At 56.3% G+C, this 25407-nt stretch overlaps 6 protein-coding genes across 6 annotated transcripts; 4 read left to right on the top strand and 2 right to left on the bottom strand.

Annotated features, from left to right (window-relative positions):
- Nucleotides 1–563: 563 nt before the first annotated feature.
- Nucleotides 564–4396, top strand: TBCD (Tubulin-specific chaperone D; the record flags this gene model as incomplete). The annotated part of the gene is made up of 2 exons (XM_032033195.1): nucleotides 564–725; nucleotides 776–4396. The coding sequence occupies 2 exons, from the start codon at nucleotides 564–566 to the stop codon at nucleotides 4394–4396; spliced, it is 3783 nt and encodes a 1260-aa protein (XP_031887476.1).
- Nucleotides 4397–12775: 8379 nt separating this feature from the next.
- CGGC5_v004002 (uncharacterized protein) lies at nucleotides 12776–14339 on the top strand (the record flags this gene model as incomplete). Its single annotated transcript, XM_032033196.2, has 2 exons — nucleotides 12776–13011; nucleotides 13139–14339. 2 exons carry the CDS (start codon nucleotides 12776–12778, stop codon nucleotides 14337–14339), a joined length of 1437 nt encoding a protein of 478 aa, XP_031887729.2.
- A 1956-nt stretch (nucleotides 14340–16295) lies between these two features.
- On the bottom strand, nucleotides 16296–17175 carry RPB5 (DNA-directed RNA polymerases I, II, and III subunit RPABC1; the record flags this gene model as incomplete). The annotated part of the gene is made up of 3 exons (XM_032033197.1): nucleotides 16296–16821; nucleotides 16881–16963; nucleotides 17092–17175. 3 exons carry the CDS (start codon nucleotides 17173–17175, stop codon nucleotides 16296–16298), a joined length of 693 nt encoding a protein of 230 aa, XP_031887730.1.
- Nucleotides 17176–17985: 810 nt separating this feature from the next.
- On the top strand, nucleotides 17986–19612 carry CGGC5_v004000 (Uncharacterized protein; the record flags this gene model as incomplete). Its single annotated transcript, XM_032033198.1, has 3 exons — nucleotides 17986–18126; nucleotides 18271–19428; nucleotides 19484–19612. 3 exons carry the CDS (start codon nucleotides 17986–17988, stop codon nucleotides 19610–19612), a joined length of 1428 nt encoding a protein of 475 aa, XP_031887725.1.
- A 1477-nt stretch (nucleotides 19613–21089) lies between these two features.
- CGGC5_v003999 (uncharacterized protein) lies at nucleotides 21090–21907 on the bottom strand (the record flags this gene model as incomplete). Its single annotated transcript, XM_032033199.1, has 2 exons — nucleotides 21090–21723; nucleotides 21780–21907. The coding sequence occupies 2 exons, from the start codon at nucleotides 21905–21907 to the stop codon at nucleotides 21090–21092; spliced, it is 762 nt and encodes a 253-aa protein (XP_031887726.1).
- Nucleotides 21908–24575: 2668 nt separating this feature from the next.
- CGGC5_v003998 (uncharacterized protein) lies at nucleotides 24576–25371 on the top strand (the record flags this gene model as incomplete). The annotated part of the gene is made up of 2 exons (XM_066151218.1): nucleotides 24576–25247; nucleotides 25315–25371. 2 exons carry the CDS (start codon nucleotides 24576–24578, stop codon nucleotides 25369–25371), a joined length of 729 nt encoding a protein of 242 aa, XP_066009574.1.
- Between the last annotated feature and the right edge of the window lie 36 nt (nucleotides 25372–25407).

Genomic DNA, 25407 nt, shown 5'->3' with positions numbered 1-25407 from the left:
CAAAAAGTTATTTTGATTTGCACTTTTGGTGGCCCTGTTGAAGTCGATTTCATGTAAGCCGAAGAAGAGTTCGTTGAGATATCTGGTGACTGCTTTGACCAACGGACACGTGATCATACATTTCTTAGCTCAGGCGACGGTGATATGTGAGCATACTTTTAAACAAGTCTGAGTGTTTTTAAGAAAACATGATGTCTTTCCAGAGAGAACGGAAGTCTAGACTATCTCTCCTCCAAGGATGGTTGATGAACCTTTCAACAGTGTCAAATAAAGCGACAAGTCGACAATAGCACTGTGCGGGCATCACCACGTTATCCACACCTCTGGCTTCCTTCGCAACTCACTCACACGAACCCGACTTCACTGCCGCAATCGTTACCCACGACATCGCAAGTGGTGATTGCGAGTTGCAAGCAAACAATAAGCATCAGACATCCGACAGCGGAGGCAAGCAACACTATCTAGTGGAGTCCGAGCCAGCACCTCACTGAGGTCTCCCCCGCTCTCACTTCAATGTCCTAGACTGTGCACATCTCATCTCATCTCATCACCCACCCGCCAGAATGGACGCCCACGAGGACGACAGCGACATCAAACTCCAAAGGATCTCAACAGATCTCATTGCGGATTTTTCTCGGTCTCTTCCTCTTTTCCTACGCAAATCGGACGGCCACACTCTCCGCAGCCGCGTACGGACCTCAGAAACAGCCCGTCTGGCATCCAGCGTAATCTCATTAGTCCTCTCATCAAACTCATTGGCTAATAACAATCGCAGTTGCTCGACCCTTTCCAAGAGCTTCCTCAACTGCTGGATCCTCATCTTCCCACATGGCTTCCGCTTTTAGCGACAACCTACCTCGCCCACCTCAACATCCGGAACCGCAACCGTCCCAAACAACTCTCGACTCGCTCCCAGCTGCTCGAGCCCCTGAATGTCGCCATTGCTAAGCTGCTCTACACATTCACCAAGATCCGTGGCGAGAAAGTCGTTGTGCGCTTCCTCAACGCCGAGACCCGCTACATTGAGCCTCTCCTCTCGGCACTCGAGTCTGCGGAGCGCTCCAGGTTGCGTCAGGCCTCCCGTCCCTCCCTCAGCCCTTTATCCCCCCAGTCCAACACTCAGCAATGGTTCTGGGAAGAGCGCTATTTAGTTCTTCTATGGCTGTCGCATCTTCTTCTCGCCCCCTTCGACCTGTCCACCATCTCCTCCGCCGCGGCAGACGAACAAATTACCCTCCCTTCCATCCCAAACTTCACCTGGCCGTCTGACCTGCCCGGGATCACAGTCCGCATCCTCCCAGTGGCAGTCAAGTATCTCGCCTCTCCTGGCAAGGAACGCGATGGTGCCCGCGCTCTTCTCGTCCGCATCGCCATGCGCCGCGACATGCAGTCCCAAGGCGTCTTGACCGCCCTCGTCAACTGGGCCCTCGCCTCCCTCAACCCATCCCCGGATACTCCGCCGCAGCCGCCGTACTTTTACATTGGCGTGCTCTCCTTCCTGGCCGGCGTTCTGAGATCGTCTATAAACACGTCGGACATGGACGCCCATCTCTCCTCCATCTTCCGCGCCGCTCACGCAGTCGCCTCCTCCGAGGTCGAAGAGACACCCGTCTCGGCCGCGATCCGCTCTGTCGCCGTGGCTCGCAAAATGCTGATCAAGGTCATCCGCTCCGTCACCGTCCTACTCCTTCGCAAGTCGCCGCCGGACCCAGACAGCACGGAGCTCATCGAGACGTCCATCGGCTACTTCCTGGAATGCCTCGCTGACAACGACACGCCCGTTCGGTTGGCTGCTTCCAAAGCGCTCAGCATCGTCACTCTCAGACTCGATCCAGAGATGGCTTCCCAGGTAGTCGACGCCGTCCTCGACTCGTTGAACCGCAACGTCCTCTGGACCAAGGAGCCAGGAAACTCCAACGGGCTCAAGACCCGCGACCTTGCAGCCGTAGACCCCTTGGAATGGCACGGTCTGATGCTGACCCTCTCGCATCTGCTATACCGCCGCTCCCCACCCGCAAGCCAGCTCCCAGACATCGTTCACGGCCTGCTCCTTGGCCTCTCCTTTGAGAAGCGCAGCACATCAGGCGGCTCCGTGGGGACCAACGTCCGCGATGCAGCATGCTTCGGCATCTGGGCCCTGGCCCGACGGTACACCACCGCGGAACTCCTGGAAGTCCCCACAGCAGCCGTCGTCGCTGCCAGGCCTCACAGCCGGGACGCCTCCATCCTACAAGTCCTCGCCACGGAGTTGGTCGTCACTGCCTCGCTCGACTCGGCAGGCAACATCCGCCGCGGTGCTTCGGCTGCGCTGCAGGAACTCATCGGGCGACACCCCGACACGGTGGAGAAGGGCATCTGGGTTGTGCAGACGGTCGACTACCACGCCGTCGCCCTACGGTCGCGCGCCATTCATGAAGTGGCCCTGAACGCAACGAGGCTCTCGCCCCAATACGGCGCGGCCCTCTTGGACGGTCTCCTCGGCTGGCGAGGAATAGGCGACGCAGACGCCGCCTCGCGTCGTGTCGCCGGCGCTTCATTTGGCACTCTCACGCTGGAACTCTCCCAGAAAAACTCGCCTGACGCCGCAGCTCAGTTCACGGCTTCGATCGATAGGATCCTCGCCCGTCTTCGCGCTCTTCAGGCCAGACAAGTCGACGAGCGCCACGGACTCCTACTCTGTCTCGCGTCCGTACTGGACAAGTTCCCTGATCTACTGGCTGCCAAGCCGGATGGCATCGTCACGGATCTCACACAGCGCATCATTCAAAATCTAGAGACAATCTTGGGAGACTTTCAGAAAACAACCTACCGTCGACCAGAACTAGTTGCCGAAGCATCCAGCCGCCTCATCACCTCCTCACTCCCCATCCTGCAGGCGGCTACGCTCTCCTCGAACGCACAGTTGCCTCTCCAACCAGGCTACACAGTCGTCTCAACCGCAAACACCCAATCACTCCTCAACGTCATGGCAACGATCGACGCTCTCCCTTCGATCCCCTCATCCATAACTAGTCTCATCTCGACCTTTGGCCCCGTCATCGCCGCAGGCCTCTCCCGCCCCGAGAAGGAAGCGGTCTCGGCCTCCTCCGAAGCAGCCCTCATCCACCTCCTCTTCTCCCCGCCCGACTCCCGCAGGACCATGATCCAGGAATGGGCCTCCACAGTGCGTCACCGCCCGACCTCCCGCACTGCAAACGACACGGGCGTGCTCTCCGCCCTCACAATGACGTACCCCATTACCAGCACGTTCCGCAGCCAAGAGGCAGACGTCGTCTGCGACACGGTCCTCGCGCGGTGGGCGGGCGACAACGACATCGACACGCGCGTCGCGATCCTCCAGAGCCTGTCGCAGAGCGTCCTGCTCCGCGACCGCGCCCCGGTCTTCCTGGACCTCCTGGCCGAGGGCCTGAACGACTACACGACAAACGCCCGCGGCGATGTCGGCTCCCACGTCCGGCTCGAGGCCCTCCGCGCCACAAAGTCCCTCTGGAAGCTTGCCTTTGCACCAGAAACCACCGAGGTCGAATGGCTGCCGGAAGCGGTATCCAAACTCTTCCTCCGCATCCTTCGCCTCGCGGCTGAGAAGCTGGACCGCGTCCGCACCGAAGCCCATGCTGTCCTCGCCCTAACCCTCGACCCGTCCTTCGCCCCGACCTTCACGCAGCAGACCTTCTCCTCACGGGAGTACTTCCACACCCTCCTGACCCTGCGCACATCCTCCTCCTCCAACCTTCTCCATCCCAGACTCGCCCGCCCCGACGAAGAGGCCTGGATGTCGGAGCTCCTCTCCGGCTACGTCACCTCCGCCGACACAGGCAACGAAGACCTCGTCATCGCCTCCCGCGCCGCCCTCGCCTCCTTCTGCGCCGCCTCGCCTGTCGCGCTGTCGTCCGTCTGCGGCGCCCTCGTCGCGAACCTCAAGACGCGCCAGGGCCTCGCAGCCGCGGACCGCGTCGTCGTCCCGACGCTCGAGATCGTCGCGTTCCTATGCCACGTTGGCCTCTTCCAGAAGTGCGTCGGGGTGCTGGTCGGCCTGCGCTCGCTGTGCTTGCAGGTCCAACGCGCGGGCTACAAGACGGGCAACGTGCGCAAGCTCGAGGCGTGCATCAAGGTGTACGGGTGCGTGGCCGGCTTTGACGACACGGGCGCGGATCCCGAGGCTGCGGAGGGTGTCAGGGACGGGGTCGCGGAGGCGCGGAAGAGGCTTGGGGCACTCATGTTCCACCCCTGGCCCAGGGTACGCAGCCAGGTTGTCGACGAGCTGTGGAAGCTGTTTGGAGAGGAGGGGGATGGTGGCGGTCGGGCGGAGCAGTTGAAGAGCGTGGACTGGAGCAAGGCCGAAAAGGGGTCCATCAAGCGCGTTGTCGAGCGGCTTGGCTTGGCCCAGGCCGCATAGACATGGAATACAAGTAGACTTCATGCAGACCAGAGCATAGACGAGAAAGGTTCCGTCGTCTTTAGAAAGCAAGCAGCACTTTGCAACGCAGAAAGATTTCCTTAGTTATCGTGATACGGCACCTGTGGTAGCTGCCATGATTTTTGCCCGGTCTGCGGCAACTCTGCTAGGCCGGCAATTACACGCCTCCCTAGAAGGCAAGTAATGTACATTGAGCTCACTATTCGGTGTCATTTAGGGCTTGCTGTTCTCACGACACTTCAAAAGCCCATGGAGCAAGCAAAAAGAAAACATCATCGACGACGCCATAGCGAAGCCGGCCACTGACAACGGCCGCCGCGGCCGGCGTATTACCTGGGGAGGAAGGTGTGCGGGAGAAGGGTTACAATGCGAATGCGACGCGGGCATGACATGACGCCAATGCCGGCGGAATGAATACTACCTACTCAATCAATGTTTGCCATAGGGCTGGGTACAGCCAGGAGAACCAAGCACGGCCCAAAATACTCCCCTTGCGCTCGGCATACAGCTTTTCGTATAGATAGTGACGTGCTCATGATGGCCAAGAGAGGCAGTAGCTTTTTTGCCGCGCTCGCATTGTGCAAGCGGGAGGCCGCGGGGGTCACTGACAACGCAGCGACTCTTGGACCATTGACGATTTACCGGAGGCTATTTAGCTCCGGGACGGAGGGGGACGGACATAGACACAGCACGACACAAATCTGGCTGCGTGGTTGACGTCTGCCATGGTCAGCGCTACGTGCGGACTAGCCCGAGAGTCAATCGATGTTAGCTGTCCGCGCGGGCTTGTGCCAAGTCTCTGGGTTTGCGCCTCACAATCATCTGTGCCGTTTATGCATTACCTGCGGTAACCAAGCTAGAAAGTTAGAGATGCTATTCTTCGAGACTTCCGCGGCGCTACGACGGTGTATTAGGTCATGACACTCTCGTCCTGGGGATATTTTTCATCCATCCGAAGAGCTTCAGTCGTATCCCTTTAAGCCGCGGAAACCGGGCGGTCACTCACGAGACGAATCGGATCCGGTGCTGTTGTTTCACGATCGACTGCCGCCGCCATCCCGTCGCACAGGCTCGACGTACAATGTCGAAATGCTCACGGACCGTGTGACGTTATGTCGATCGGACGACGTCAAATGCCCAATGAGGCTATAAGCACAAGCAGTGAGAGCCTAAGTGTTGACAACACCGGTCGCCCAGCGTGGCTTAGTAGGCAGCGGTCAGGTGTCTGCCAATCACCTACTTGCTGGAGCAAAACTCTGGTAGTGTCTTTGGACGACGGCCGGGGCCGAAGCTACATACTGGTCATGGCAAGAATTCGGGCCGTTAAGTCCAAACCGACGGTCGATTCAGCCTGACGATTCGGGACAGTTGTTGAATAACATCTGAACTTGTCCCAGGCGTAACACGCCGAGGAATGTGGCAACCTAGTTGGCATCTTGCGGAGACGGCCGCCAGTAAAGTTCAGGCGGGAGATTTGAGGAAATTGTGTCGGACTGCGCCGCAGATTCGTACTGCGTACGCGCAACGTGTACAAGGACCTTGGCCTTGACAGGGTGGCGCAAAGATTAGGATCCGAGATTCCTCTCAGAACAGCTGCAACCGTTGACTGTTGCAAGATAGCAGTACCTGGTCCTCCAACGCCTCATCGAAGTTGTGTCAAGGGTTTCTTTTCCCGCTTTGTTCGAGAGCTTGCCCCGGCCCATGGCAACCTGGCCACTTTGGTTTGCCGTACTTCCACGTGGGAGTGACACAAAGGAACCCTGAAAAGTACCCTCAACGTCAAGGGCACCCAGCCTCGCGGGAACTGGCAGGTTATACTCAATGTGGGCATAGCGTCGTGCATTGCAGACCTGAGCTCAAGCTCCCTCATTTTGCTGAGACATGATAATCCAGAGGTAGACATACCGCAATGAGAAAAGGCAGGTACAGGACGCGCTCAGCGCTGTAGGCAGCTCAAAATGGGGATGGGTTCGGAGGTGAGGCAGATCGGAGACGTAGGGGGGTGTGGGCATCGGGAGGAAAGTTGATAAGTCGCGTTGAGTGGGGGGGCGGAAGGCTGGGATTGGCCAGAAGGCAGGCGTACGGTTAGCGTGCCCCCAAAAGCGAAGGGTCGCTGGAGGACCTGCTCAGTTGGGTAAGCTGGCAGATATGCAGTGAAACTCTTCATGAGCTCGTGGAGTCAGGAGTTGTCACGCACACGCAGTCAGTCTGCAGTTGGCAACTTGCAACTTGCAAAAGTGCCCCTGAGTGAAGATGCGACCGGTTGCCGGCAAGTATCGGGGCAGGACAAGTCGCAAAAGAGCAGAGGACGTGTTGGTTGTTGGGCCAGGGACAGTCGGCAGCCTGGCGGCATGATTTGATAACGATCTCTCTAGGTTGTGTGGAGACACATTTGCAGGCGCATCCGAGGGCTGGCACCGGTCGAGATTAAGAGCGGTGTCGCGTGAGCAGCGGTGTACTCAGCCAAGCGATGTATATGCCGGAATCAAGTGTGTCGGGCAATTTGATTTGTCTTAATCGACTAGGCGATCCAGATAGCTTTGAGAAGTTGAAGTGAAGCGCCAGTAGTAATGTTCTTGCCTGTCGAATGGCTAGTCAGCCTGCTTCCCTCTATCCGTATGACAGGCGAGACAGTAAAGTGCGAATAGCTATTGGCCGTAACTCTGGGGCTGAATGGACCTCGGAATCCGTTGACTGACATGCCACAGTTTGAGTAGGGGGGAAGGGGTGCCAATCGGTAAAGTCTGGATTGGGAATGGCTGGGCCAGATGGAGGTGGCGGGAGGGTGCGGCACAAGTCCCCGGGAGGTGCATGGGCAGCAGCTTTTGTAAGAGCTGACGGGACAGAGGGGTATTCTGGGCGGAGGATTTTCGATGGTGAATGCTGCGGTGGGATTTTGTAAAAGGTCGGTCTCGGATGATGGTGTCGTGATGAGTGGTTTGGCTTCTGAGTGAGTGGGAGGCGGCGGTACGGTATCGTGCGTGCCGTGTCTCGCGTCGGTTCTGCCTTACGGCAAGGCAAGATGTGCTGTCGCTGCAAGAGCAAGACAAGCGAAGGGAAATGAGGTAAGGTATGTAAGAATAGGTGAGACTTGCGGCGTGGATGCGGCACTGGTGGCGTTGACAGTCTGGAGTTGCAGACCTGACGTGAACACAGTTGACCTCCCTCGCCTCATGGGAGGGAAGGAAGGAATGAAGCACTCGAGTGCCAGTGAACGGGAAAATGCGGGCGGGGCCGGATCCGAGCCGTGAGAATGCCTCAAGTGGATAGGTAGGTACCTAGGTAAGGTAAGGTAGGTTGGGTTGGGCCACACGGTGCAGGTGCACTTCAGCTCTTGCAGTGACAATAACAGAGATGATGCGGGAAGGTGTCCACGGGTGTTTCCCAGAGACAGGAAACCGGAGTGAGTCGGACCAGTGGGAAGCCGTCGACGGGCACCTAAGCGGTGGTCCATGCTCCCCGATCCGCCCAAGCTTGTCGTCGTTTGTCGTCGTGGTGCTCTTACCTTACCTTACCCCGTCTCCATTGGCGTCTCCATCACCCGTCGTTTGCTCTGCCCTGACCAACAAAATGACGAGATATCCAGCTCCATTTCCTGCATTTATCCATCGACGAGTGGGTAATACATGCAAGGAAACAGGGTAGGGTAGGGCAGGTCAGGTCGTCAGGGCAGCACGGACGGCGCCTACCTCATGACGGATGACGGACAGACGACAGCACCATGATCGTCTCAGCAAACCTCGCAGGACAACGAGGTGAACAAAGATGCGTTGGTGGGTTGGTGTTGTCACACCCACAGCAGCGAGGTACTTTGGCCCCTGGGGTGCTGTTGCACTGGGTGCAACTGTCGACGGCGCGGGTGGTGGTTCTCGGGCGTGATCATTGATGAGCGAGCACCTCCCTCACCTTTGAAACTGGGAACCTGGTGATAACCTGAGGCTCGACCTAAGGTGGTAGGCAAGCTGGTATCTACCTACCTACCTCCACTAGGTGCCTCTTATCCGCCTGTTCCCCGTACCTGCCTCGGAGTGGGGGCGGTATCGTGGTCGCGGTTCCTGCCTGCCACCTGAAGCTGACCTCGCTGTCGCCCGTGATAATGATAACCCTACCTACCTAGGTACCTACCTAGGTACCTACCTAGGCATGCATCAGGCTGACCGGGCAGAGATAGGAACCGGCAAAAATGTAAGGTCTCCTTCCTCCGGCCGACCTTTGTTGGGGGAATATCACACGTATTTTTACTGATCATCATCTCTTTTTCGATAGGTCTCCAATGGTCAATGTCCCCCCTCTCTACTCACACACACACCGTGACCCATGGCGGGCACCGAACGAACAGCTTCTCCTCCTCCGCTCCCCCACGCGTCAATCAGCCCGCACCGCACTGAGGTGCACTCAGCTCTCCTCTCCGGCACCTGTGACTGCACCACATTCCAGTCCACCGTGACTCCCACAGTGGACTCGACTCCATTCTCCATTCTCCAGTTCCGATTTCTCGACTCCTCTTCTCCGATCTCCAAATCCCCCCCACCGCCACCTTATCCTCCCTTCATCGTTGTCTTTGAACCCTGCCCTTTCTGGCCTACCATCGAAACCCAAATCCAACGATGGTCTTGTTAAATTCCTTGGACACTAACACTTGGTTCGACCCCATCCTGTATTTAGGTATCTCGGGGACAATCTGATCCAGCCAGCAATGTCTTGTGCGACCATGGGGATAGACATGGCAGCATGTCTCTCCATGCGGCGTCTCCCATCCGTGCCTCCAGTCACCTGAAGCACCGTTGCCTTCATTTCTCTCCTGCAGCTTTCACCAAAACCCGCATCATCAACAATTGACGCTCTCCCATACGCAGTACCTTCTTGGCCTTCCGAACCAGCTCACCACCTGACTGTGCCAGCGGCCGTGGCTTTCCCTTCCGGGGCCCTTGGCCAGCTCGGCAACTTGGCGACTCGGCCGCCATCCCTCTCGGCCACAATCACTGTCGAGACTCGCATCGCATCTTGCCTGCGTTGTTTGATTGACACCGTCTCGATTGCCCTTCGTCCCGCCCTCCTCGTACTCTCGGCGCCGCTATCGCTCTGCCATTTGCCTTGCCCTGTTCTTTTCGGTGCGCGGCGATATTACCATGCGGTCGCAACCTACCTGACGCTAAGCCTGCCAGCGCTAGTGCTGTCTTAGCCCAGAGATACGACCCTTCATCAGGTACTGGAAAATACGGGGGCACACGAGTTGATGCATCTCTCCATTTTGGGACACCTGCCGACATGCGCGAGTCGACACTACACAATTACACATGCTCGAGTCGGCCGGCCCAGCCCACGGCCGCCTCATTCCCCTCTGCTGTGCCCTCGCAGTTGTACAGAGTAGTGGCCCTGCTGGTCTACCTATCTATCATCGTCCACGACCTGCTCAACTGCTCGTCTTCACTGATGCAGCCCAAATCCAGTCCTTGCGCCTATCATCGCAGCGGCAATCAACGGTACCTATGTTTCTTTTTCGCCCCGGCAGGATACCAGAACCAGATACGCATTGCGGCAGAGCACCGCGCCAGGCAGCACCCATCGCCACCACTATATCGGCCCATAAGCCCAGACTCGGCCGTTGGAGTAGAGTCCAATAGAGCCAACCGCGGTTATCTCTGTCGCTGTTCCCCAGGAGTCTCTACCCTCAGCCGTGCAGCATCATCAGACCATGGCGGCCGCGACTGCATCAAGGCAGTGACGAGAAGCATGGATACGCCAGTCTGCCACACACAAAGAGATCCGAAAACCAACAAGTCTGCCCACACCTGACAAACCTTACCAATGCGCTGGACCATGCCGACAATCTTCAATCAGAAGGCAGGGCCGCACGCACTACCTGGTACGCTACTACACTATGTACGCAGCAAACCGAGGGCAGGGCACCCACTGCCACCGCCAACAACCCTCTTCGAGTTCGCCAGGTTCCAATTGGCAATCCCTGGCCACCATGTTGCTCCGGTAAAGAAAAGGGCAAGGGCCAAATCGTCTCCGCATCGTCTCCGCGCGTGCGCGCTGTGCTGTGGTACCCCAACTTGCACACCAAAAATTTCACAGAGGTAGAGAAGCAGGCTGGTCGCTGATTCGATGAACCAACACCAAAGCCACAACTTTTCCGTCCGTCCTTTGGTAGGGAGCAAGGGGGGCGTGTCTCCAACAGCCGTTCAACGGCTTGGTCCACCAATCCTGCGAAGAAGGCTGGCCTCTCGTCGGCCGTCGCCTTATCTAGGTGGAGAGAGGCGCACCCGAGGACAACTGAGAAAGGAACACTGAGGCGGCTGCGCAGGCAGGCAAGACAAGACAAGTGGGGACGCCCTCTCGTTGGTCATTTGAGCCGGCGCACGCACGATAACGCAGCGAATGCCAATGCGGACAACAACGCCTCCAGGGTCATCAACAGTCTTGGAACAACTGATACATGCCGCTTGTTGTGATTGAAGACGCTGGTGGAACATGAAGGAGGACGTGACGGATTGGCCAAGCCACAAAAGACGAAGACACCAGCGTGACGAGGCTTACTTCGCGTGTTCTGCCTCTGGCATTGAGCAAGCTAGACAAGACGCTGGCACGGCCGAGATTCGAAGAGAGGGATAATGCTCGGCGCGACTGCCTATTTGTCGGTGGTTGATCAGCACGTTGGCGAAGACGCAACCCTTTGCAGGTTTCGAATCCTCACAAATGCGACTGCTGGGAAGCATTGTGGAGGCGCTGTGAGCTTATTAGCGTATGCAGGAGAGCTGCCGCAGCAGCAGTAGCAGCATCACCAGGACCGGCGGACCGATACCATGAGGATCCATCGCCGCACAGAGAGGTCCATACAGACAGTATGGACGTTTCCTTTCCATCGGTCTCGACTTTTAGTCCAGGCCGCAATGCTCCGGACTGCAGCCAGGCACAAGACGACAGACACGCATGGCTCGCGACGTGAATCACTTACACGTGTGGATGGGGGGTCCAGGTCGACAACAAGCTGAGGTCGAGCTACGGAATTCTCCTCTTACCATTGTGTCGGGTTACCGAACGAACTGAGACGTTGCCGCGGGAAGAACAGCTCAAGGCAAGCTATTCGGCATACTAGCGGTATTAGCTTCCCAGCCAGCTCAAAACCCCCTCCAGACAGACGAATCAGCGGCACTTGGGACAGTAGCGTCGCCCCCGGCCAACGTTGGCATTTCAGCGATGGCTGTGACTTGACCGCTGTCTGTGTCTGGCAAGGGAATTGAGGGCTCAGCAAGCCGATCAGGTGCATTCTCGCTGGTTACTGTTCTTTGATTTGATGACTGGCTCGCCCTGGCCTTGCCGACTGCGAAATGTCCAACGCGTCCCTCAGGACTGGTCGAATCGAGTCCGCGGCCAGTCTGGCCTGCCCACCCCATCATCCAACCTCTGCTCTGCTCTGCTCTGCATCTCCAGTCCAGTCCCGTACCGACAGGATCAGGATTGGCCAGCCAAGAAAAGCTGCTGATGCACACCATCAATCCATCACCGCACACCCTCCCTGGTCCCCTGTCACTCTATCCTACACCCCTCGACTCTCTCTCACTCTCGAGTCCCAAGGGCCCGAAGCCCCCATCATTTATAGCGCGCAAAGGGACCATCACTGGGTATCCTTGACTGCCCCCCAACTTGGCCACCCCAGCCCAGCCTATCCCATCTCACCTGGACCGCTAGCATAGCGGCGGTATCCTCACCAGAGAGACCTGCCTCTATCTGCGTCGTCTGCTGCGTGCAGCTGAAGTATTACTTCCACCCACTCCTCCGCATTATCTAGACCGCGCTCCATGTTCCCTTACCAACTTCGACCTCTACCCACGAACTTGTCAGCCGTCTTTCTGACAGAATCCCAAGCATCCGGTAGCGTCCTCACCCCTCGCCGTCTCGACGGCTCTCCGCCTGATCCCCTCGACGCCCTCACTTGCGCCCGGGTCCGATTTGACTGATGTTGCACTGTTCGTCCCTTCACAACCGCAAAGTTCATGCATCAGACGTACCTGTCACTGCAAGGCGCACACATACACATCCCACCTTGACAACACCTCGTCGCTGTTCCGCCAACCGTCGAATCGCATTACCGCAATATCGTCGCCCACCTATACCCTTGTGACAACTACCTCGCCCAGTAGTCGACAAAGCTGATTGCGCCCTTTGAGCCGCCGCCTCTCGAATTCCAACCTCATAGCTTCCTCCCCGCTCGTCGTGCCCTCTGCGGAGGTCGACGAGCGTGGATTGCACGAGTCCACGATGACTCTTTACACCGATCCGCCACCCTTTCGCAAGTTTTCCGAGGACAAGCCGTCGTTACTGGTTTGTTGGTGGATAACGTCATTTTGCACCATGATCATCTTGCTGCGGGTTGCTGGCCGCTTCATTCGGACCGAGAGGCTGTTCCAAGAGGACAAGGTCGCTGCCCTCGCCCTCATCCCACTTTGGCTCCGCATGGTCTGCGTGCATTTTGTCCTACTCTACGGAACCAACAACTCGCAGTTTGACGGTTTGTCCCCGGAAGATGAGCACAGAAGGCAGATTGCGAGTGGTCTCGTGCTCGCCAGCCGCATCTTTTACGCAGCGACGTATGTCATTTCCCAACCGCCCGCACTTCTTCAGCCACGTTTTCTGCCAGTCAGCAACGCTTGGATGAGAACCAACTTTTGAACCGTTCAGACGGTAGGATGGCTTGCTAACGCTTTGTCTGTGCAGATTGTGGATTTTGAAGAACACTATTTTAGAGTTCTTCAAGCGCCTCACTGGCGTCACTTGGGCACGTTCTTACGAACAGACTCTGGTTTTCATCAGATGTACTCTGGTCGCAACCTTCATCGCCATCATCATCAGTGACCTGGCAGAATGCAGGCCCTTCCACCACTACTGGCAGGTTACTCCCGACCCCGGCGGGCAGTGTCGCCAAGGGTTCGCCCATCTCATCACTATGGCGACGTGCAACATCCTCACCGATGCACTGCTCGTCTTTTTCCCTATCCCGATTATTTTGCGGAGTCAGATGGGTCTGAAAAGAAAGGTCCAACTTACGTTGCTTTTCTCCCTCAGCTTGGCAGTTATCGGCGTCACCATCTATCGGGTTCCCCACGTCATCAGGGAGCACGGACAACAACAACTACGATCGGTATTCGCATCCGTGGAACTCTTATTTGCGACCACAGCAGCAAACGCCCTGGTGCTAGGCTCGTTCGTACGCGATCGAGGCATCAAGAAACAGAAATTTAAGTACGGCTCAGTTGCGGCTGACTCGATGGATCGGAACTCCGATTCGCGACGGCCAACCATTCACCGGCATTGGGGCAGCGATGAAGACTTGGTGCGAGACGTTGGCCTTGGAGTGGATCCTGATTTGAGAGAGCTGCCGGACGAAGAGTATGATCCGGAGAGCCCGCGATACACCCCTGCACCCGTTGCAAGGCCATTTGGCGAGGACTTACGGAACTGGCAATTCCCTCAACGCAGCCGCAGTAACGCCGAGCGCAGCGATGCTTCGCTATTGCCGCATGACCAACTCTCGTCGTCTCGAAGTAACTCAACCACCACCCCGCGAAGAGTTTCGTTTTTTGATGTGGGAGGGCTTCTGTCTGAGGACCAGTTCGGCGTGCCGACCTATCGTCGGGACAGTCTCGTCTCAACTATCGATCCAAAGTCCTCCCCGGGACATGGAGTACCATCACCCACGCTCCCTGCCCCGTCGACTGGTATGCGACGTGGCTCGACAGCGCTTCTGCAAGACCTCGGAGGTCTCCTAGGGCCGAACAATACCAAGCAATCGAGGCAGAAGACGAGAAGCGGCACCGAACTCCAACCCATACCGCAATCACATCACGATGATCACCCATCGTATAACCCACGCCCCGGCGAGCCAACGCTGATTGACCCCGGCGGCTTACTGAAGTAGCATTTGACACGACTACGGACGATTCATGTTTCACCACACCATCTTAATCGCGACGAATTGCGCTGCATCACTACAGCCAAGGCAGCATATGCCCATGTACAATGACGACTTGACGAAATTTTGGAATTTTCACACTTGGAGTTACAGAGGTCTCTAGAACCTTGCTGTGGCGTTTGATTTCGGACGATGAAGGGGCTGGACGCGTCACGGTTTGTTTTCTGGGAAAGATGATCATCACGACGGGATATTCGGAGTAGGAGGAAACCCAGGACAACCGAGACAGGAGCCATATTTTTGCCTCTTTTGACGATTGCCAAAAGCTGCTGGCTCTCCTTGCTGTTATTTATCGTTAACATATACCCCGGCGCAATCGCCATCATGTTTGTACTGCAAAGCCTGTTCACCATTACAACATCAACAAGAGATACAATATAATCACGACGCATTTGACGAACAAACACCGTGCTGCTTTTTCGTCTCGCACACTCCGCTCTCGCGCGCAACCATGTATGCCGTTTTAACTCGTGCCAATCCCGCACCCAGCCTGGTCCCTGCGTTTGCCATGCCTACCAACCGCTGCTTTCTTCTGGCCTATCCCCTACCCAATTTCAACGACTGACTCTGCGCCCCCTGAAAGTTTACTTTGCTTCCTGTCTAACTTTTTTATTATTTCCCCGTCGCCCTGCAGTGCCGGTTCCTTTTTCGCGTGGTCTCGGTTTTTCGAGACTAGCTCCTCTCGGAGGATAGATATCTCTCGGTCGGTCCCTGACTCACTCTCACTCACTCATCTATCCGCTTCCGCTTCCGCTTCCCGATCTCCCCTGTTGTCTCGCCCGCCACCGTTCCATCTTTCCTCAGCCGACAGCCGAAATCCGATCGAGAGGGCCGGGTAGCCTGTAGGTTAGGTATGTGGAGCCAGACTGCTTCATCTTCTGCTGCTTTCTTTCAAAGTCGCAGCATTCCTCCCTGTTAGGCTTGGGAGGAAAGGGGTCCTCTGGCATTGACGCATGGATTGGGGTTCTCTCGCACAGCGGGGCCTTCTGCGCGTGTGTGAAATGTCTTTTGGGATGTATCCTGTTGGTCAACGGGCGCGTCGGAAACGTGGGACTTGGTGCAGAAAGGCGTTTGTGGTGATGGCCTTTTCCCCCTGTGTGAGATTAAGGCAGTTGGTTTAGTTAAAAGGGGGATTTGTCTTGTCTTGTCTTGTCTTGGCTTTTAGTTGGGATGTATTATATCAGCGTTCGTCCGGTGTTCTCCCCGGATCGAATGAAGGCGTGGCTTTACACGTTGCGTTGACAGACTTGTGGGTATTCTTTGCATAAACTCCTGCTATATGCGACTAGAATCAGGTTAAAAGGGATTGGGCACGCATCCGAGGGATGCAAATTGTTGCAAGGCGCAGTCCCGCGGCGAATCTCCTCTGATGCCTAGGTTCGACCATCTCATGAAATCAAGTTGGCCCAGATGAGGCTTGCGTGTTGGCCACGGGAGTTGACTGGAAACCGTCTCGTTGACGAAGCAAACGTTTGAGGAGTCTTCTTGGCCTATCAAATACAGGACAAACAAACCAAGCACGTTTGCCGGTACTCTTCGATTAGTGGACATGTGCTGATCATTTACCAAGTTCGCCTTTGAGGGCAGCCAAAAGACGTGATAAATAATAAGTTTGATAATTGTCCTTCTAGTTGAAAGCCCTCTTTTTTGGTTTGATCATACACAAAACAGCAGACCGTAGCCGTTCCCTCAACGCCGAACTCGAGTGATGCATATTGTAAGCTCCTCCTCCCCGGGCCCTGGGCGATATTCTCCCATGTAAGGAGCCACGTCCCGCCTCCGGAAAGCCTCTAACTTTTCCGTCTGGTCTTTCTTGTCTCTCCTCCCCTGCTTTCTAAACTGCCGCGCCCAGTAACGCGGCGTGATTATGTGTGTAGACGCGACGCTGACTGACCAGCCCGCTCATACACACAAACGGTAACTGGCATAGCGACCGGCCGTCTCGGAGTTACGGATGATCTTGACGACCTGGCCGCGCTTCAGACCGAGGTACTTGGCGACGGGGTCCTTTTGCAAGATGCGGGGCAGCTGGGTCTCCTTGAGGCGGTAGCGCTTGAGCAGCGCAATCTTCTCCTCGCGGCTCAGCAGAATGTGCCTGGGGACGAGCTCGTGCTTGGTGATGTTAACCAGCAGGTCCTCCTCCAGGAAGCACTCGACCTTGGCGAACGACTCTATGGTGACCAGCATCTTGCGCGCGGCGGGGGACAGGGGCACGTGGGTGACCATGATGCCGGACGAGTACTTGTTGCTGATAAGGTGGTGGATGAACTTCTTGATCTCCTTGATACCAAACGTCGTATCGGCAAGGAACTCGACCCAGAGGGTGCCGCACTCGGGTGTCGGGTTGGGGTTCTGGGACGTCGGCGGAGGGGTGAACTTGCGGATCATGTCGGCGGAGGGGTTGGCGGAGAACTGGAGCTTGCCACGGCTGCACGGTAACGCGTTAGCAAAGATGAAAGCGCGGAAGGAACCAAGAGACGCGCTCACTTTACGCTTCCGTCACCGCTAGTGTACTCCATCTTGAAGCGGTCAAGAGAGATTGTGAGTTCCTCCTCGGCCAGCTCGTAACCCTGCATTCTTTCGTCAGCTTCACCGTCGCAACGCACGCGAAGATATCATCTGCTTTGGAGAGAATGCCTGAAGCTCAAAGAGCATCGGCTTTCCCGTCTCCGATGCAGTCGATTGGGGGTAGTCGTACGCGATCCGCGGCCATCTCGTGTGCCGTCCTCCAGGCTCGCCACAACCTGGTGACCTCCTTGTTCACATCCTTCTGCTCCGACATTGTGGCAGCGTTCGACTACTCCGCTAGAATCGAATATTTGCGGCCGAGAATGGTGTTGAGGTTCGAGGTTGTGGATGGCGGTCGGGGTACGGGATTGGGTATCGCGAAGGGTCGACGTCGAGGTTGGAAAAAAGGACTGGCGTCGGTCGCAAAGCCAAAAAGTTCTGGCGTTCGAGTTCAGCCTTGCAGCGAAAAATCTAAGTGGGGCCCGAGCGCCCAAAAAACACCCAGTCTGAAGACGGGCTTTTCTGGAAAAATCCCGTCGTTGAAGGGTGAAGATAATCCGAGACAGCATTAGACGGAACAACTGTACTAGCAAGTACGTACCCAGACAGCTCGCATCCATCCAAGTGTGATTGACAGACACCCCAGACCGACCGGTGGCTGCTGGCAGGTGCACGAGCCACCACCAGCCACGGGCCCTCTTGCTTCCTGCACCGATCATTCCAGGGTCCATTGTGAATGGACACCAGCGAAGCACTGAGAACACTGAAGGGTGTAAAGGCGCACGTGCCAACGTGGCCTAGAAACCCCACAGTCGAGTCCACGGAAAGCAGGTGGCCTTAGCAGGGAAAGTCCTGCCACGGAACCCAAATGGGTGAATTTCAACAAAATTTGAGGGTCCCGTTGCAAAGGTACCACGCAAAAGTTCACCTTTGCGCGGCCCATTATTTCTCCCTCGCCCATCCCGATTCCCCTCCTCCTCTTCCACACCTCTCACCTTACGACCAGAGCTGAGCGCATTCACCGGCCTTTGCCAATTGATCGTCCCTTTCCCCAGGACGGCAGGCATCTTATACGTCTTCGACAATGGCGGACACTAAGCAGGCACCCGCTGCCGCGGCCGAGAAGGCCGAGCAGAAGACCAGACCGGCCATGCCTGATGAGGCCGAGTTCAAGAAGAAGCTGAACGTTGCTGAGAAGGAGCTCAAGGAGGCTGAGGACAAGCTGGTATGTAAACACAACCTGCAGTTGACGAATTGCTGCAGCTCTTCTTCCTTGCTGCAGCATTCTAGCGCAGCCAATTTACGGCAATATCATAAAAGCAAACATGCCGTCTAAAGTCGCGATTACTCACATGCCTCTCAATCGCAGAAAGCCATCAAGGCCAAGATCGACCTCGCTACCCCGAACAAGAACAAGGATCAGCCCTCTCCTACCCAGAAGCGTCGCCAGGAGCTCATCTCCCAGCTCAACGAGATCCGCCAGAAGCAGGGCGCCGGCAAGAATGCCCGCACCGGCAAGCTTGACCAGATCAAGCGCCTCGATGAGCAGATGCGCTCTCGCATTAACGAGCAGAAGAACGCCAAGTCCAAGGTCAACTTTAAGAGCGTTGAGGAGGTCGACCGCCAGATTGAGAAGCTCGAGTCACAGGTCAACTCTGGTTCCATGAAGATCGTCGACGAGAAGAAGGCTCTTGCCGAGATCTCTTCCCTGCGCAAGCTCAGGAAGAACTTCTCCCAGTTTGACGACTCCCAGAAGCAGATTGACGACCTCAAGGCCAAGATCAAGGAGATCAAGGACTCCATGGACGACCCGGAGGCCAAGGCCATGAGCGAGCAGTACAACAAGATCCAGGCCGAGCTCGATGCCATCAAGGCCGAGGGCGACGAGGCCTACAAGAACCTCTCCTCTCTTCGCGACGAGCGTACCAAGCTCCACGCCGTCCAGAACGAGAAGTACCAGGTCGTCAAGACCCTCAAGGACGAGTTCTACCAGGGCCGGAAGGCTGCCCAGGCCTACGAGCGCGAGGCTCGTGAGAAGGCTCGCGAGAGGAGAAAGGCCGAGCACGACAAGTACATCAAGGACCGCAAGAAGGCCGACGCCGAGAAGTTCCTTGCCGAGGCCAGCGACCCTGCGTACCTCGAGGAGATCCGCCGCGCCAACAGCCTGCTCCAGTTCCTCGATCCCTCCCACAAGACTGAGAAGGCTCCTCTCCTGGCCGACAGCGGCCTCAGCGCTCAGGCTAGCCGTACCGTCGACGACTCTGGTATCAAGGGCATGAAGGTCGTCTCTAAGAAGGACCGTGACGAGGACTACCTCCCCGCCGCGAAGAAGGGTAAGAAGGGCAAGAAGGGTGGTGCCGCCGCCTCCGATGCCGGCAAGTTCAACTGCCCGCCCTCCGTCGTTGAGGACTGCGCCTTCCTCAACATCGACCCTCCCATGAGCCAGTCCGATGTCCCTGCGGTTGTCGAGAAGGTCAAGGCCAAGCTGGACAACTGGAAGTCTGACCAGGAGGCCCAAACTCAAAGAGTGAGTCCCAAAGGATGATGCGTACCAGGCTTCATGTCACTAACATGCTTTGCAGAACATTGAGAAGGCCAAGAAGCAGCTTGAGAAGCTCGAGGCCGATGAGGCCAACGGCATCAGCAACGGCGACGGCGTCGAGGAGGTTACCAAGGACCTCAAGGAGACCTCCGTCGAGGAGAAGGCATGATTTCCATCACCGCCCTCCAAACCGCCGCCTGAGCCTGAACAGAGAAACTCCTCTCAACCATGACTATTCGGTCAGCCTAAGGGTCCCGAATAGCTCAAACCTATAAAGATAAACGAACACACACACACACACACCCAAAACTCCTACGCTTGCATAAAAAGTCGGATCTCGGGGACGCAAACATTTTTTTTATAACTGTGGCGATTTTCTGCGTCTTTCCAGCCCACTTGCTCGCCGACCTTGAGGGCTTTCTTGTACTTAGCAGCTCCCCGTGTTCCAGCGCAAAACGAGAGGAAAAGAGAAAAGCTATTTTCAACCTGTACACGATGGGGCATTCTTATACCGTCATGTGATGGGCCGTGAGTATCCTAGCTGCCCAAGACTAACCCACCAGAGCAAATTTCAGTGGTCAGAGATAACCTTGTACTGCCCACGAACTGTCCCAATCACGACCATGTCTGAAAGCCCGCGTCCACCAACGCCAGCAATGCAAAACAAAAAAGAAGCTCTCCCCTGCCCCCCCAGGTTGTCATGGCTGGCATGCATGACGAAACCAACGGCTGCAGTCCGCGCTCTGTGCCGACCCTATCACGACGCCGAATTGCCGGCATTGGTCCGTCCTCTTGGGCTCGCGTTGGGCAGGTGTGCTTGTGCGTCATGTCGGACATGACCCTTGAGGAAGGGAAGAAAAGCAAAGAATCCCCGCTGTCGTTGACATGCTGCTGACCTGTGTGTGGAGTGACATGTTCTTCACAGCTGACCTTCGTTCTTTTCGGGTACAGTTTTCGGTCTCTGCGCTTCATTTGACTCGCGTCCTGTCTAGGTAACCTCGGTTGCTCGCGTTGTGTGTATATGTTGTGTGATCATATGACGTCTGTTTGATTCGCGGACGTGACGAAGTCGCATGTTCACGACGGCAATACAGTGATGTGTGTCGTGTCCCAGATTCACCTGAAGGAAAGTAAGTGCTCAGAGACAAGTCGAGGACGAAGACGGTCAACCGTCCCCGTGAGACTTCTTTTCAAATGTTTGTAGATTGCTCTAGGTCGCCGCATATCTGAGAGGCTGTTTTCATCTGTCATAGAATACTAGCGCAAAAGTATGGTAAATGCGGAAGAAAAATAAGAGGTATCCGGCCTGCGCCGTCGTGAATGCCAGCCATGAATGGAAGTTTCCCCTCTTTCCGTTGCCCGTACACCGACGCCAACCTACCGAAAATGACATAAGAGAGGAAACATGAAAAATCAAGTACACCAAGCTGGTGAAACGGAAACACGATTTCTGTCTCTCTCTAGAAACGTATCAACAACGCCGCGGTGGGGCATCCCTGAGTGGTGCCGCACCGTTTCTGCAATGCAATAGTCTGGCGAGGCCGCGGGAAAGGGGGGAGAAGGCTTATGCAGTTCGTGGATCTCATGAAACATCATTACAAGCAAGACCTTTTTGCTTCCGGGGGAATATCCAGCGCGTGAATCCTTTAGTATGGTTGGCCACCGTAGCCATAGTAAGCGCCGGGACCGGGCGGCGGCGCCATTCCTGCCATTCCCGGCATTCCTCTGGAGCCGAAAGGTGCCGGGGGGCCGGGCGGTCCTCCTGGAGGAGGGCCTGCGGGCGGCATGGATCTCCTGTTTTCCCTAGGGTCTCTTGGGGCCGGTGTTCTCCTGCCCATTCCTCGTGGGTGCTCGAATGGCGGCGGCGTTCTTCGTGCGAATGGGTCCTTTTCGTGCGAGCTGACACCTGCAATGGCCGGAATGTCACGTCCACCAACCTGGATCCGCCGGCTGGTCTTCCGAGAGCCGCTGAGGGCGCTCAACGGAGGGTCCTTGACGGTGGGATCGTCATCGGGAGGGAGCGTCAGGTCTACCAGACTGTAAAAGTATTCCAAAACCTCGGGATATCGTTGAACGCTGGACTGCCAGTCCTCGTCGATACCGCGCTTCAGGCTCGCTTGTGCCTCGGCGATCTCGTTGGGGTGAGGTTGGGTGTGGTAGTAGTGGTAGGCTTGGGCGGTGATGCGTTCGAGGTTGGCGGTGTGAGCAGCTTTTCGGCGCTCAGTGAGCAGGCGGAAATACTCCAAGATGTAGTCTTGGGCATGGGCACGAACCCAAGTACTGGCGATCAAGTCAGCGATTGGAGGAATTGCGGCATTGCTCCCCCTTATACTTACCGAATCTCGTTGTATATCGTGTTCATCATGCGATGCTCGGCCTGCTTAATGGCAACATCAAGACCCTTGGCCTCACAATCGCACGCCAGAGTGGCAGGAGCATGGCAAATGGCGCAGTCGGGGTCCATCCTGACGGTGGTTTTGCGCTGACGAGGCGTGCGTGGTGTCCGCGGCCTGTGATGATCTCTCTCTCTGGTATACATCTTAGCTGAGGGTTCCCTTTTGGGACGCCGACGGTCTATAGTCGACGGATGGGGCAAGGTTCCGAGTAAGGATAGTGTACAAGGAGATCAAGATGGTTCATCCACTAATAGTACAATGGACATTCTTCCTCGAGACCCGTACCATGGGTCTCTTGAGAAAAGAAATGCTGGGTTGGGGTTGCGATGGGGCGTTGGAGTAGAGAGGGAGTATGGGAGGAAGAGAGGAAGGCGGTGATGAACTGACCTGACTTATTATTAAGAGGGGAGGATGGTGACAGATGAAGGACCCGACGTGTCGGCAGCGGTAAGGAAGGAATTGGGAATAAACAATACTAGGACGAATGAAGCGAGTTGGTACTGTCGGTTGGTGCGATGTATCATGCAGCTTCGAAGCATGAAACAAGACGACAGACAGCAAGCAGCAATAGTGGCAGCAGTAGCAGTGAGCAGTGCAGAAGGGATCCAAGGTCGGGGGATAGGATGGAGAGGACCGAGGCAGGGAACAAACAAGAAGTGGTCGTACTCGTTGCCGGAGCGGTGCGTTGCGGTGCGGTGCGGTGCAGTGCAGTCGGGAAGCACGACACAGGCGGCTCCTAGTGAGAAGGGGAGACGAGACAAAAACAGACGATGCGGAGGAGACGTGGGGAGAAGATAGTTCGATCCACGAGGGCGCAGGCAGATGAAGAGAAGATCGAATGGGAAGGGGTTTTTGACTGCAGAGAGTGTCGTGGCTCGAATGCGAGCGTGTTGCAATATGCAAGTCTGGGGGCAGAGTGGCCCAATGGGAGGGGTGGCAAGCAGCAGAAGTCGTTTGCCCAACGGCGTCCCAATGGGATGAGCTGGTGTCGGCGCTGGTGCCGGTGCTGGTGCTGATGCTGATGCTGCTTGGGCGGACACTAACGAAGCGGCGGGCTCTGCGTGCGTCTTGCGTGGTTCGTGGGATGGGAGGGGGGAAGAATGGGCTGGCAGATACGATACGGTCTGTGGGAGATGAGGTGGGAGACGATGGATGGCGAGGAAATGGTAAAAACCCGCAGCCAGACAGACTCTGAAGAGTTGCGAGTTGCGGTGCAGCAAGCTGTTTGGATCTGGGCAATGAGAGAAGTGGATGGGGACGATTATGTGTGCATTGTTCGCCCCTCGTTCAGTTTTCGGCTCCCAGCTTCAGCTTTTCTCCAGTCTGGCTCCGGTGCCGTCTCCGTTTCCGCCTTTGGTTTGGGTTTGGGCTTCGAGGCGGTCAACGGCCAATTGCTACCGCAGTAGACCAGACTGTGTCTGTAAGGTCAGGTAAGGTAGCATGTACCCGACGCCTGTGACCTGCTGTCCTGCAGCAAGGCAAGACAACCTCCACTGTCCACTGGGAGACACCTCGTCCTCAAGAAGAGAAGCCGCGGGGCGTTTGCTGTGAAGCGGGGAGGGGAGGTTGGGCGAGAAGCGAGCGACAAGCACCAGCCTGCTTTCCGCTGGCCGTCTTCTGTCCAACGGGAGCCACCGAAGAGGAAAGAAAGCGGAGAGGGGCAGACAGTCAGACCCGCCCGACCTGGGTCCTTCGAGACGCCGACACGGCCGGCACGACGGGGTGGGGTGCGGTGGGGTGGCTGGCTGGATTCCCACCTCACACACACACACACACCCCATGCACCATTGCACGACTCTCGCTGCTGCTGCTGCTGCTACGATGGATGGATGCAACCCAGAGGGCCCAACCCATTTGTTCGCCCACCATCGAAGAGGAGATTGCCGTAGCCATTGAGCCTCAAAACTGTTGCCATCCCCTTCAGCTCGCGCAGCAAGAAAAGACCAACCACTTGGTTCGCCATCAACATCGCCATCGCCATCGCCGCCGTCCATGGCTTTGCCGCCGGTGTTTGGCGGAACGGCCGGTGGTCGATGCATCTGCAACCCCTCTTGTCAGAACCTCAGACCCCCGCTCACCGCATCTTGAGACCATGTACCTCCCTCAGCTGGACTGCTGCCAGAGCCTGCCGCCCGCTGGTGAAGCATGCCCACTGAAACAGATAAAGTTGTCGGATTACGATGCATCGAGGCGATAAACCTGTGGCAAGTGGCCATGGGTAAGCTGCATCGTCCTTTTTCCGTGCATTTCGATTCGGCTAACGTTGCGTTGGCTGTACGAAGCCCACCAGTGGTTCATGAGGTGTGGAAGAGACGTCCAAGAGGCTGAAGAGACGTCCGATCCCTTCGTTTTATGTCTTATTCCAACGCAGGCAACTCAAGGCAACCAGGCAGTATTCTGGCCTGGAAATGACGGCTTTCGACAAGCTTGGGCTGCATGACAGCGTCGTTCGCCAGTTGATCCCAGTCGCGGTCGGTTGCTCCCGCCCCCGCCACATTATGTAAGAACCTACCTTGCGGCGTAAAGGTTGCGTATCGTATTGTATCTACAGTATTCACAAGGGTTGGAAATTGTCTAGAGTAAAAGGGTAAGTAGGTAAAGCCTAAGCAACCTTTTGGATACTTATTTGTCACAGCTCAGGGTCGACCAATATGTTGTTCCTTAATTCCCATCGTCTTCGTTATCCTCATATTATTCACCCCTACAGAGACTAGCGACCAGACAGGAAAGTCGGAAATGTCTGTTATGGATTCTCACGTAACGAAGTCGGCAAACGACGACGCCCATGATGCGGTCATTCCTACGTCAAGTATTGGCATCGAGAATCTATCTTACAAAGGATCCGACGGGTGGTTAGCCCAAACGAATTTGACCACAGAACAGACGAATGCGCTCATATACTACCTATGCACCAAGTATCATGCTGTTGAAATTGGGATTGCTCTTCCGTTCATCGAGGTCATGTGCCGTGGAGGCCCCCCCGCTGAGGATAACCGCCCCCCTACCATCGCTGACGCGATCGCAGTCTGGAGGTCAGAGGATGACGGTATGTTTTCGCCGATCTTTGGAGAGTTCGCCTGGGGAGACGAAATCGACATCGACAAGACCATTGTTTCAATGATAAAGTCCCGCGCACCTCTTCCTCAGCAAGCCATTGACTTCTTCGCCTTTGAACTCGTTCCCGACTGCATCGGCCTAGCCGTCATCTATAACACTCTTGTCATCGAGCTTCCAGAGACGGACTTCGAAACTTTCCACCGCCGTCTCGCAACGCTTACTGACAGAATTTGCGGCGTTCCCTTGCTTTTGCACTACAACAATGGTCCATTGCCCAATTCCGAGCACACGATCGACTCGAGCGCGGCCAGAAACCAGCGATTCATGAGCATGGGATGGCGGTATTCAAAGGTTGTTGGGGCCCGCGGCTCCTTCGTCCAACAGACAGCCTATGCTGATTTGCAACTGAGAAACGCAGATACTGCCGGCGGTTTCGTTCGCTATTCTGACGTCTTCGACCCTCTCATCGAAATAGGTTCTGTGGTTACGCTGTGACGCAGCAATGTTTCCG

This window comes from Colletotrichum fructicola (genome assembly GCF_000319635.2).
Source record: "Colletotrichum fructicola Nara gc5 chromosome Unknown KSG_Nara_v1_contig02, whole genome shotgun sequence".
Lineage (NCBI taxonomy): Eukaryota > Fungi > Ascomycota > Sordariomycetes > Glomerellales > Glomerellaceae > Colletotrichum > Colletotrichum fructicola.
The sequence above is the reverse complement of the archived record's forward strand: the minus strand, read 5'-3'. Positions and strand labels throughout refer to the sequence as shown.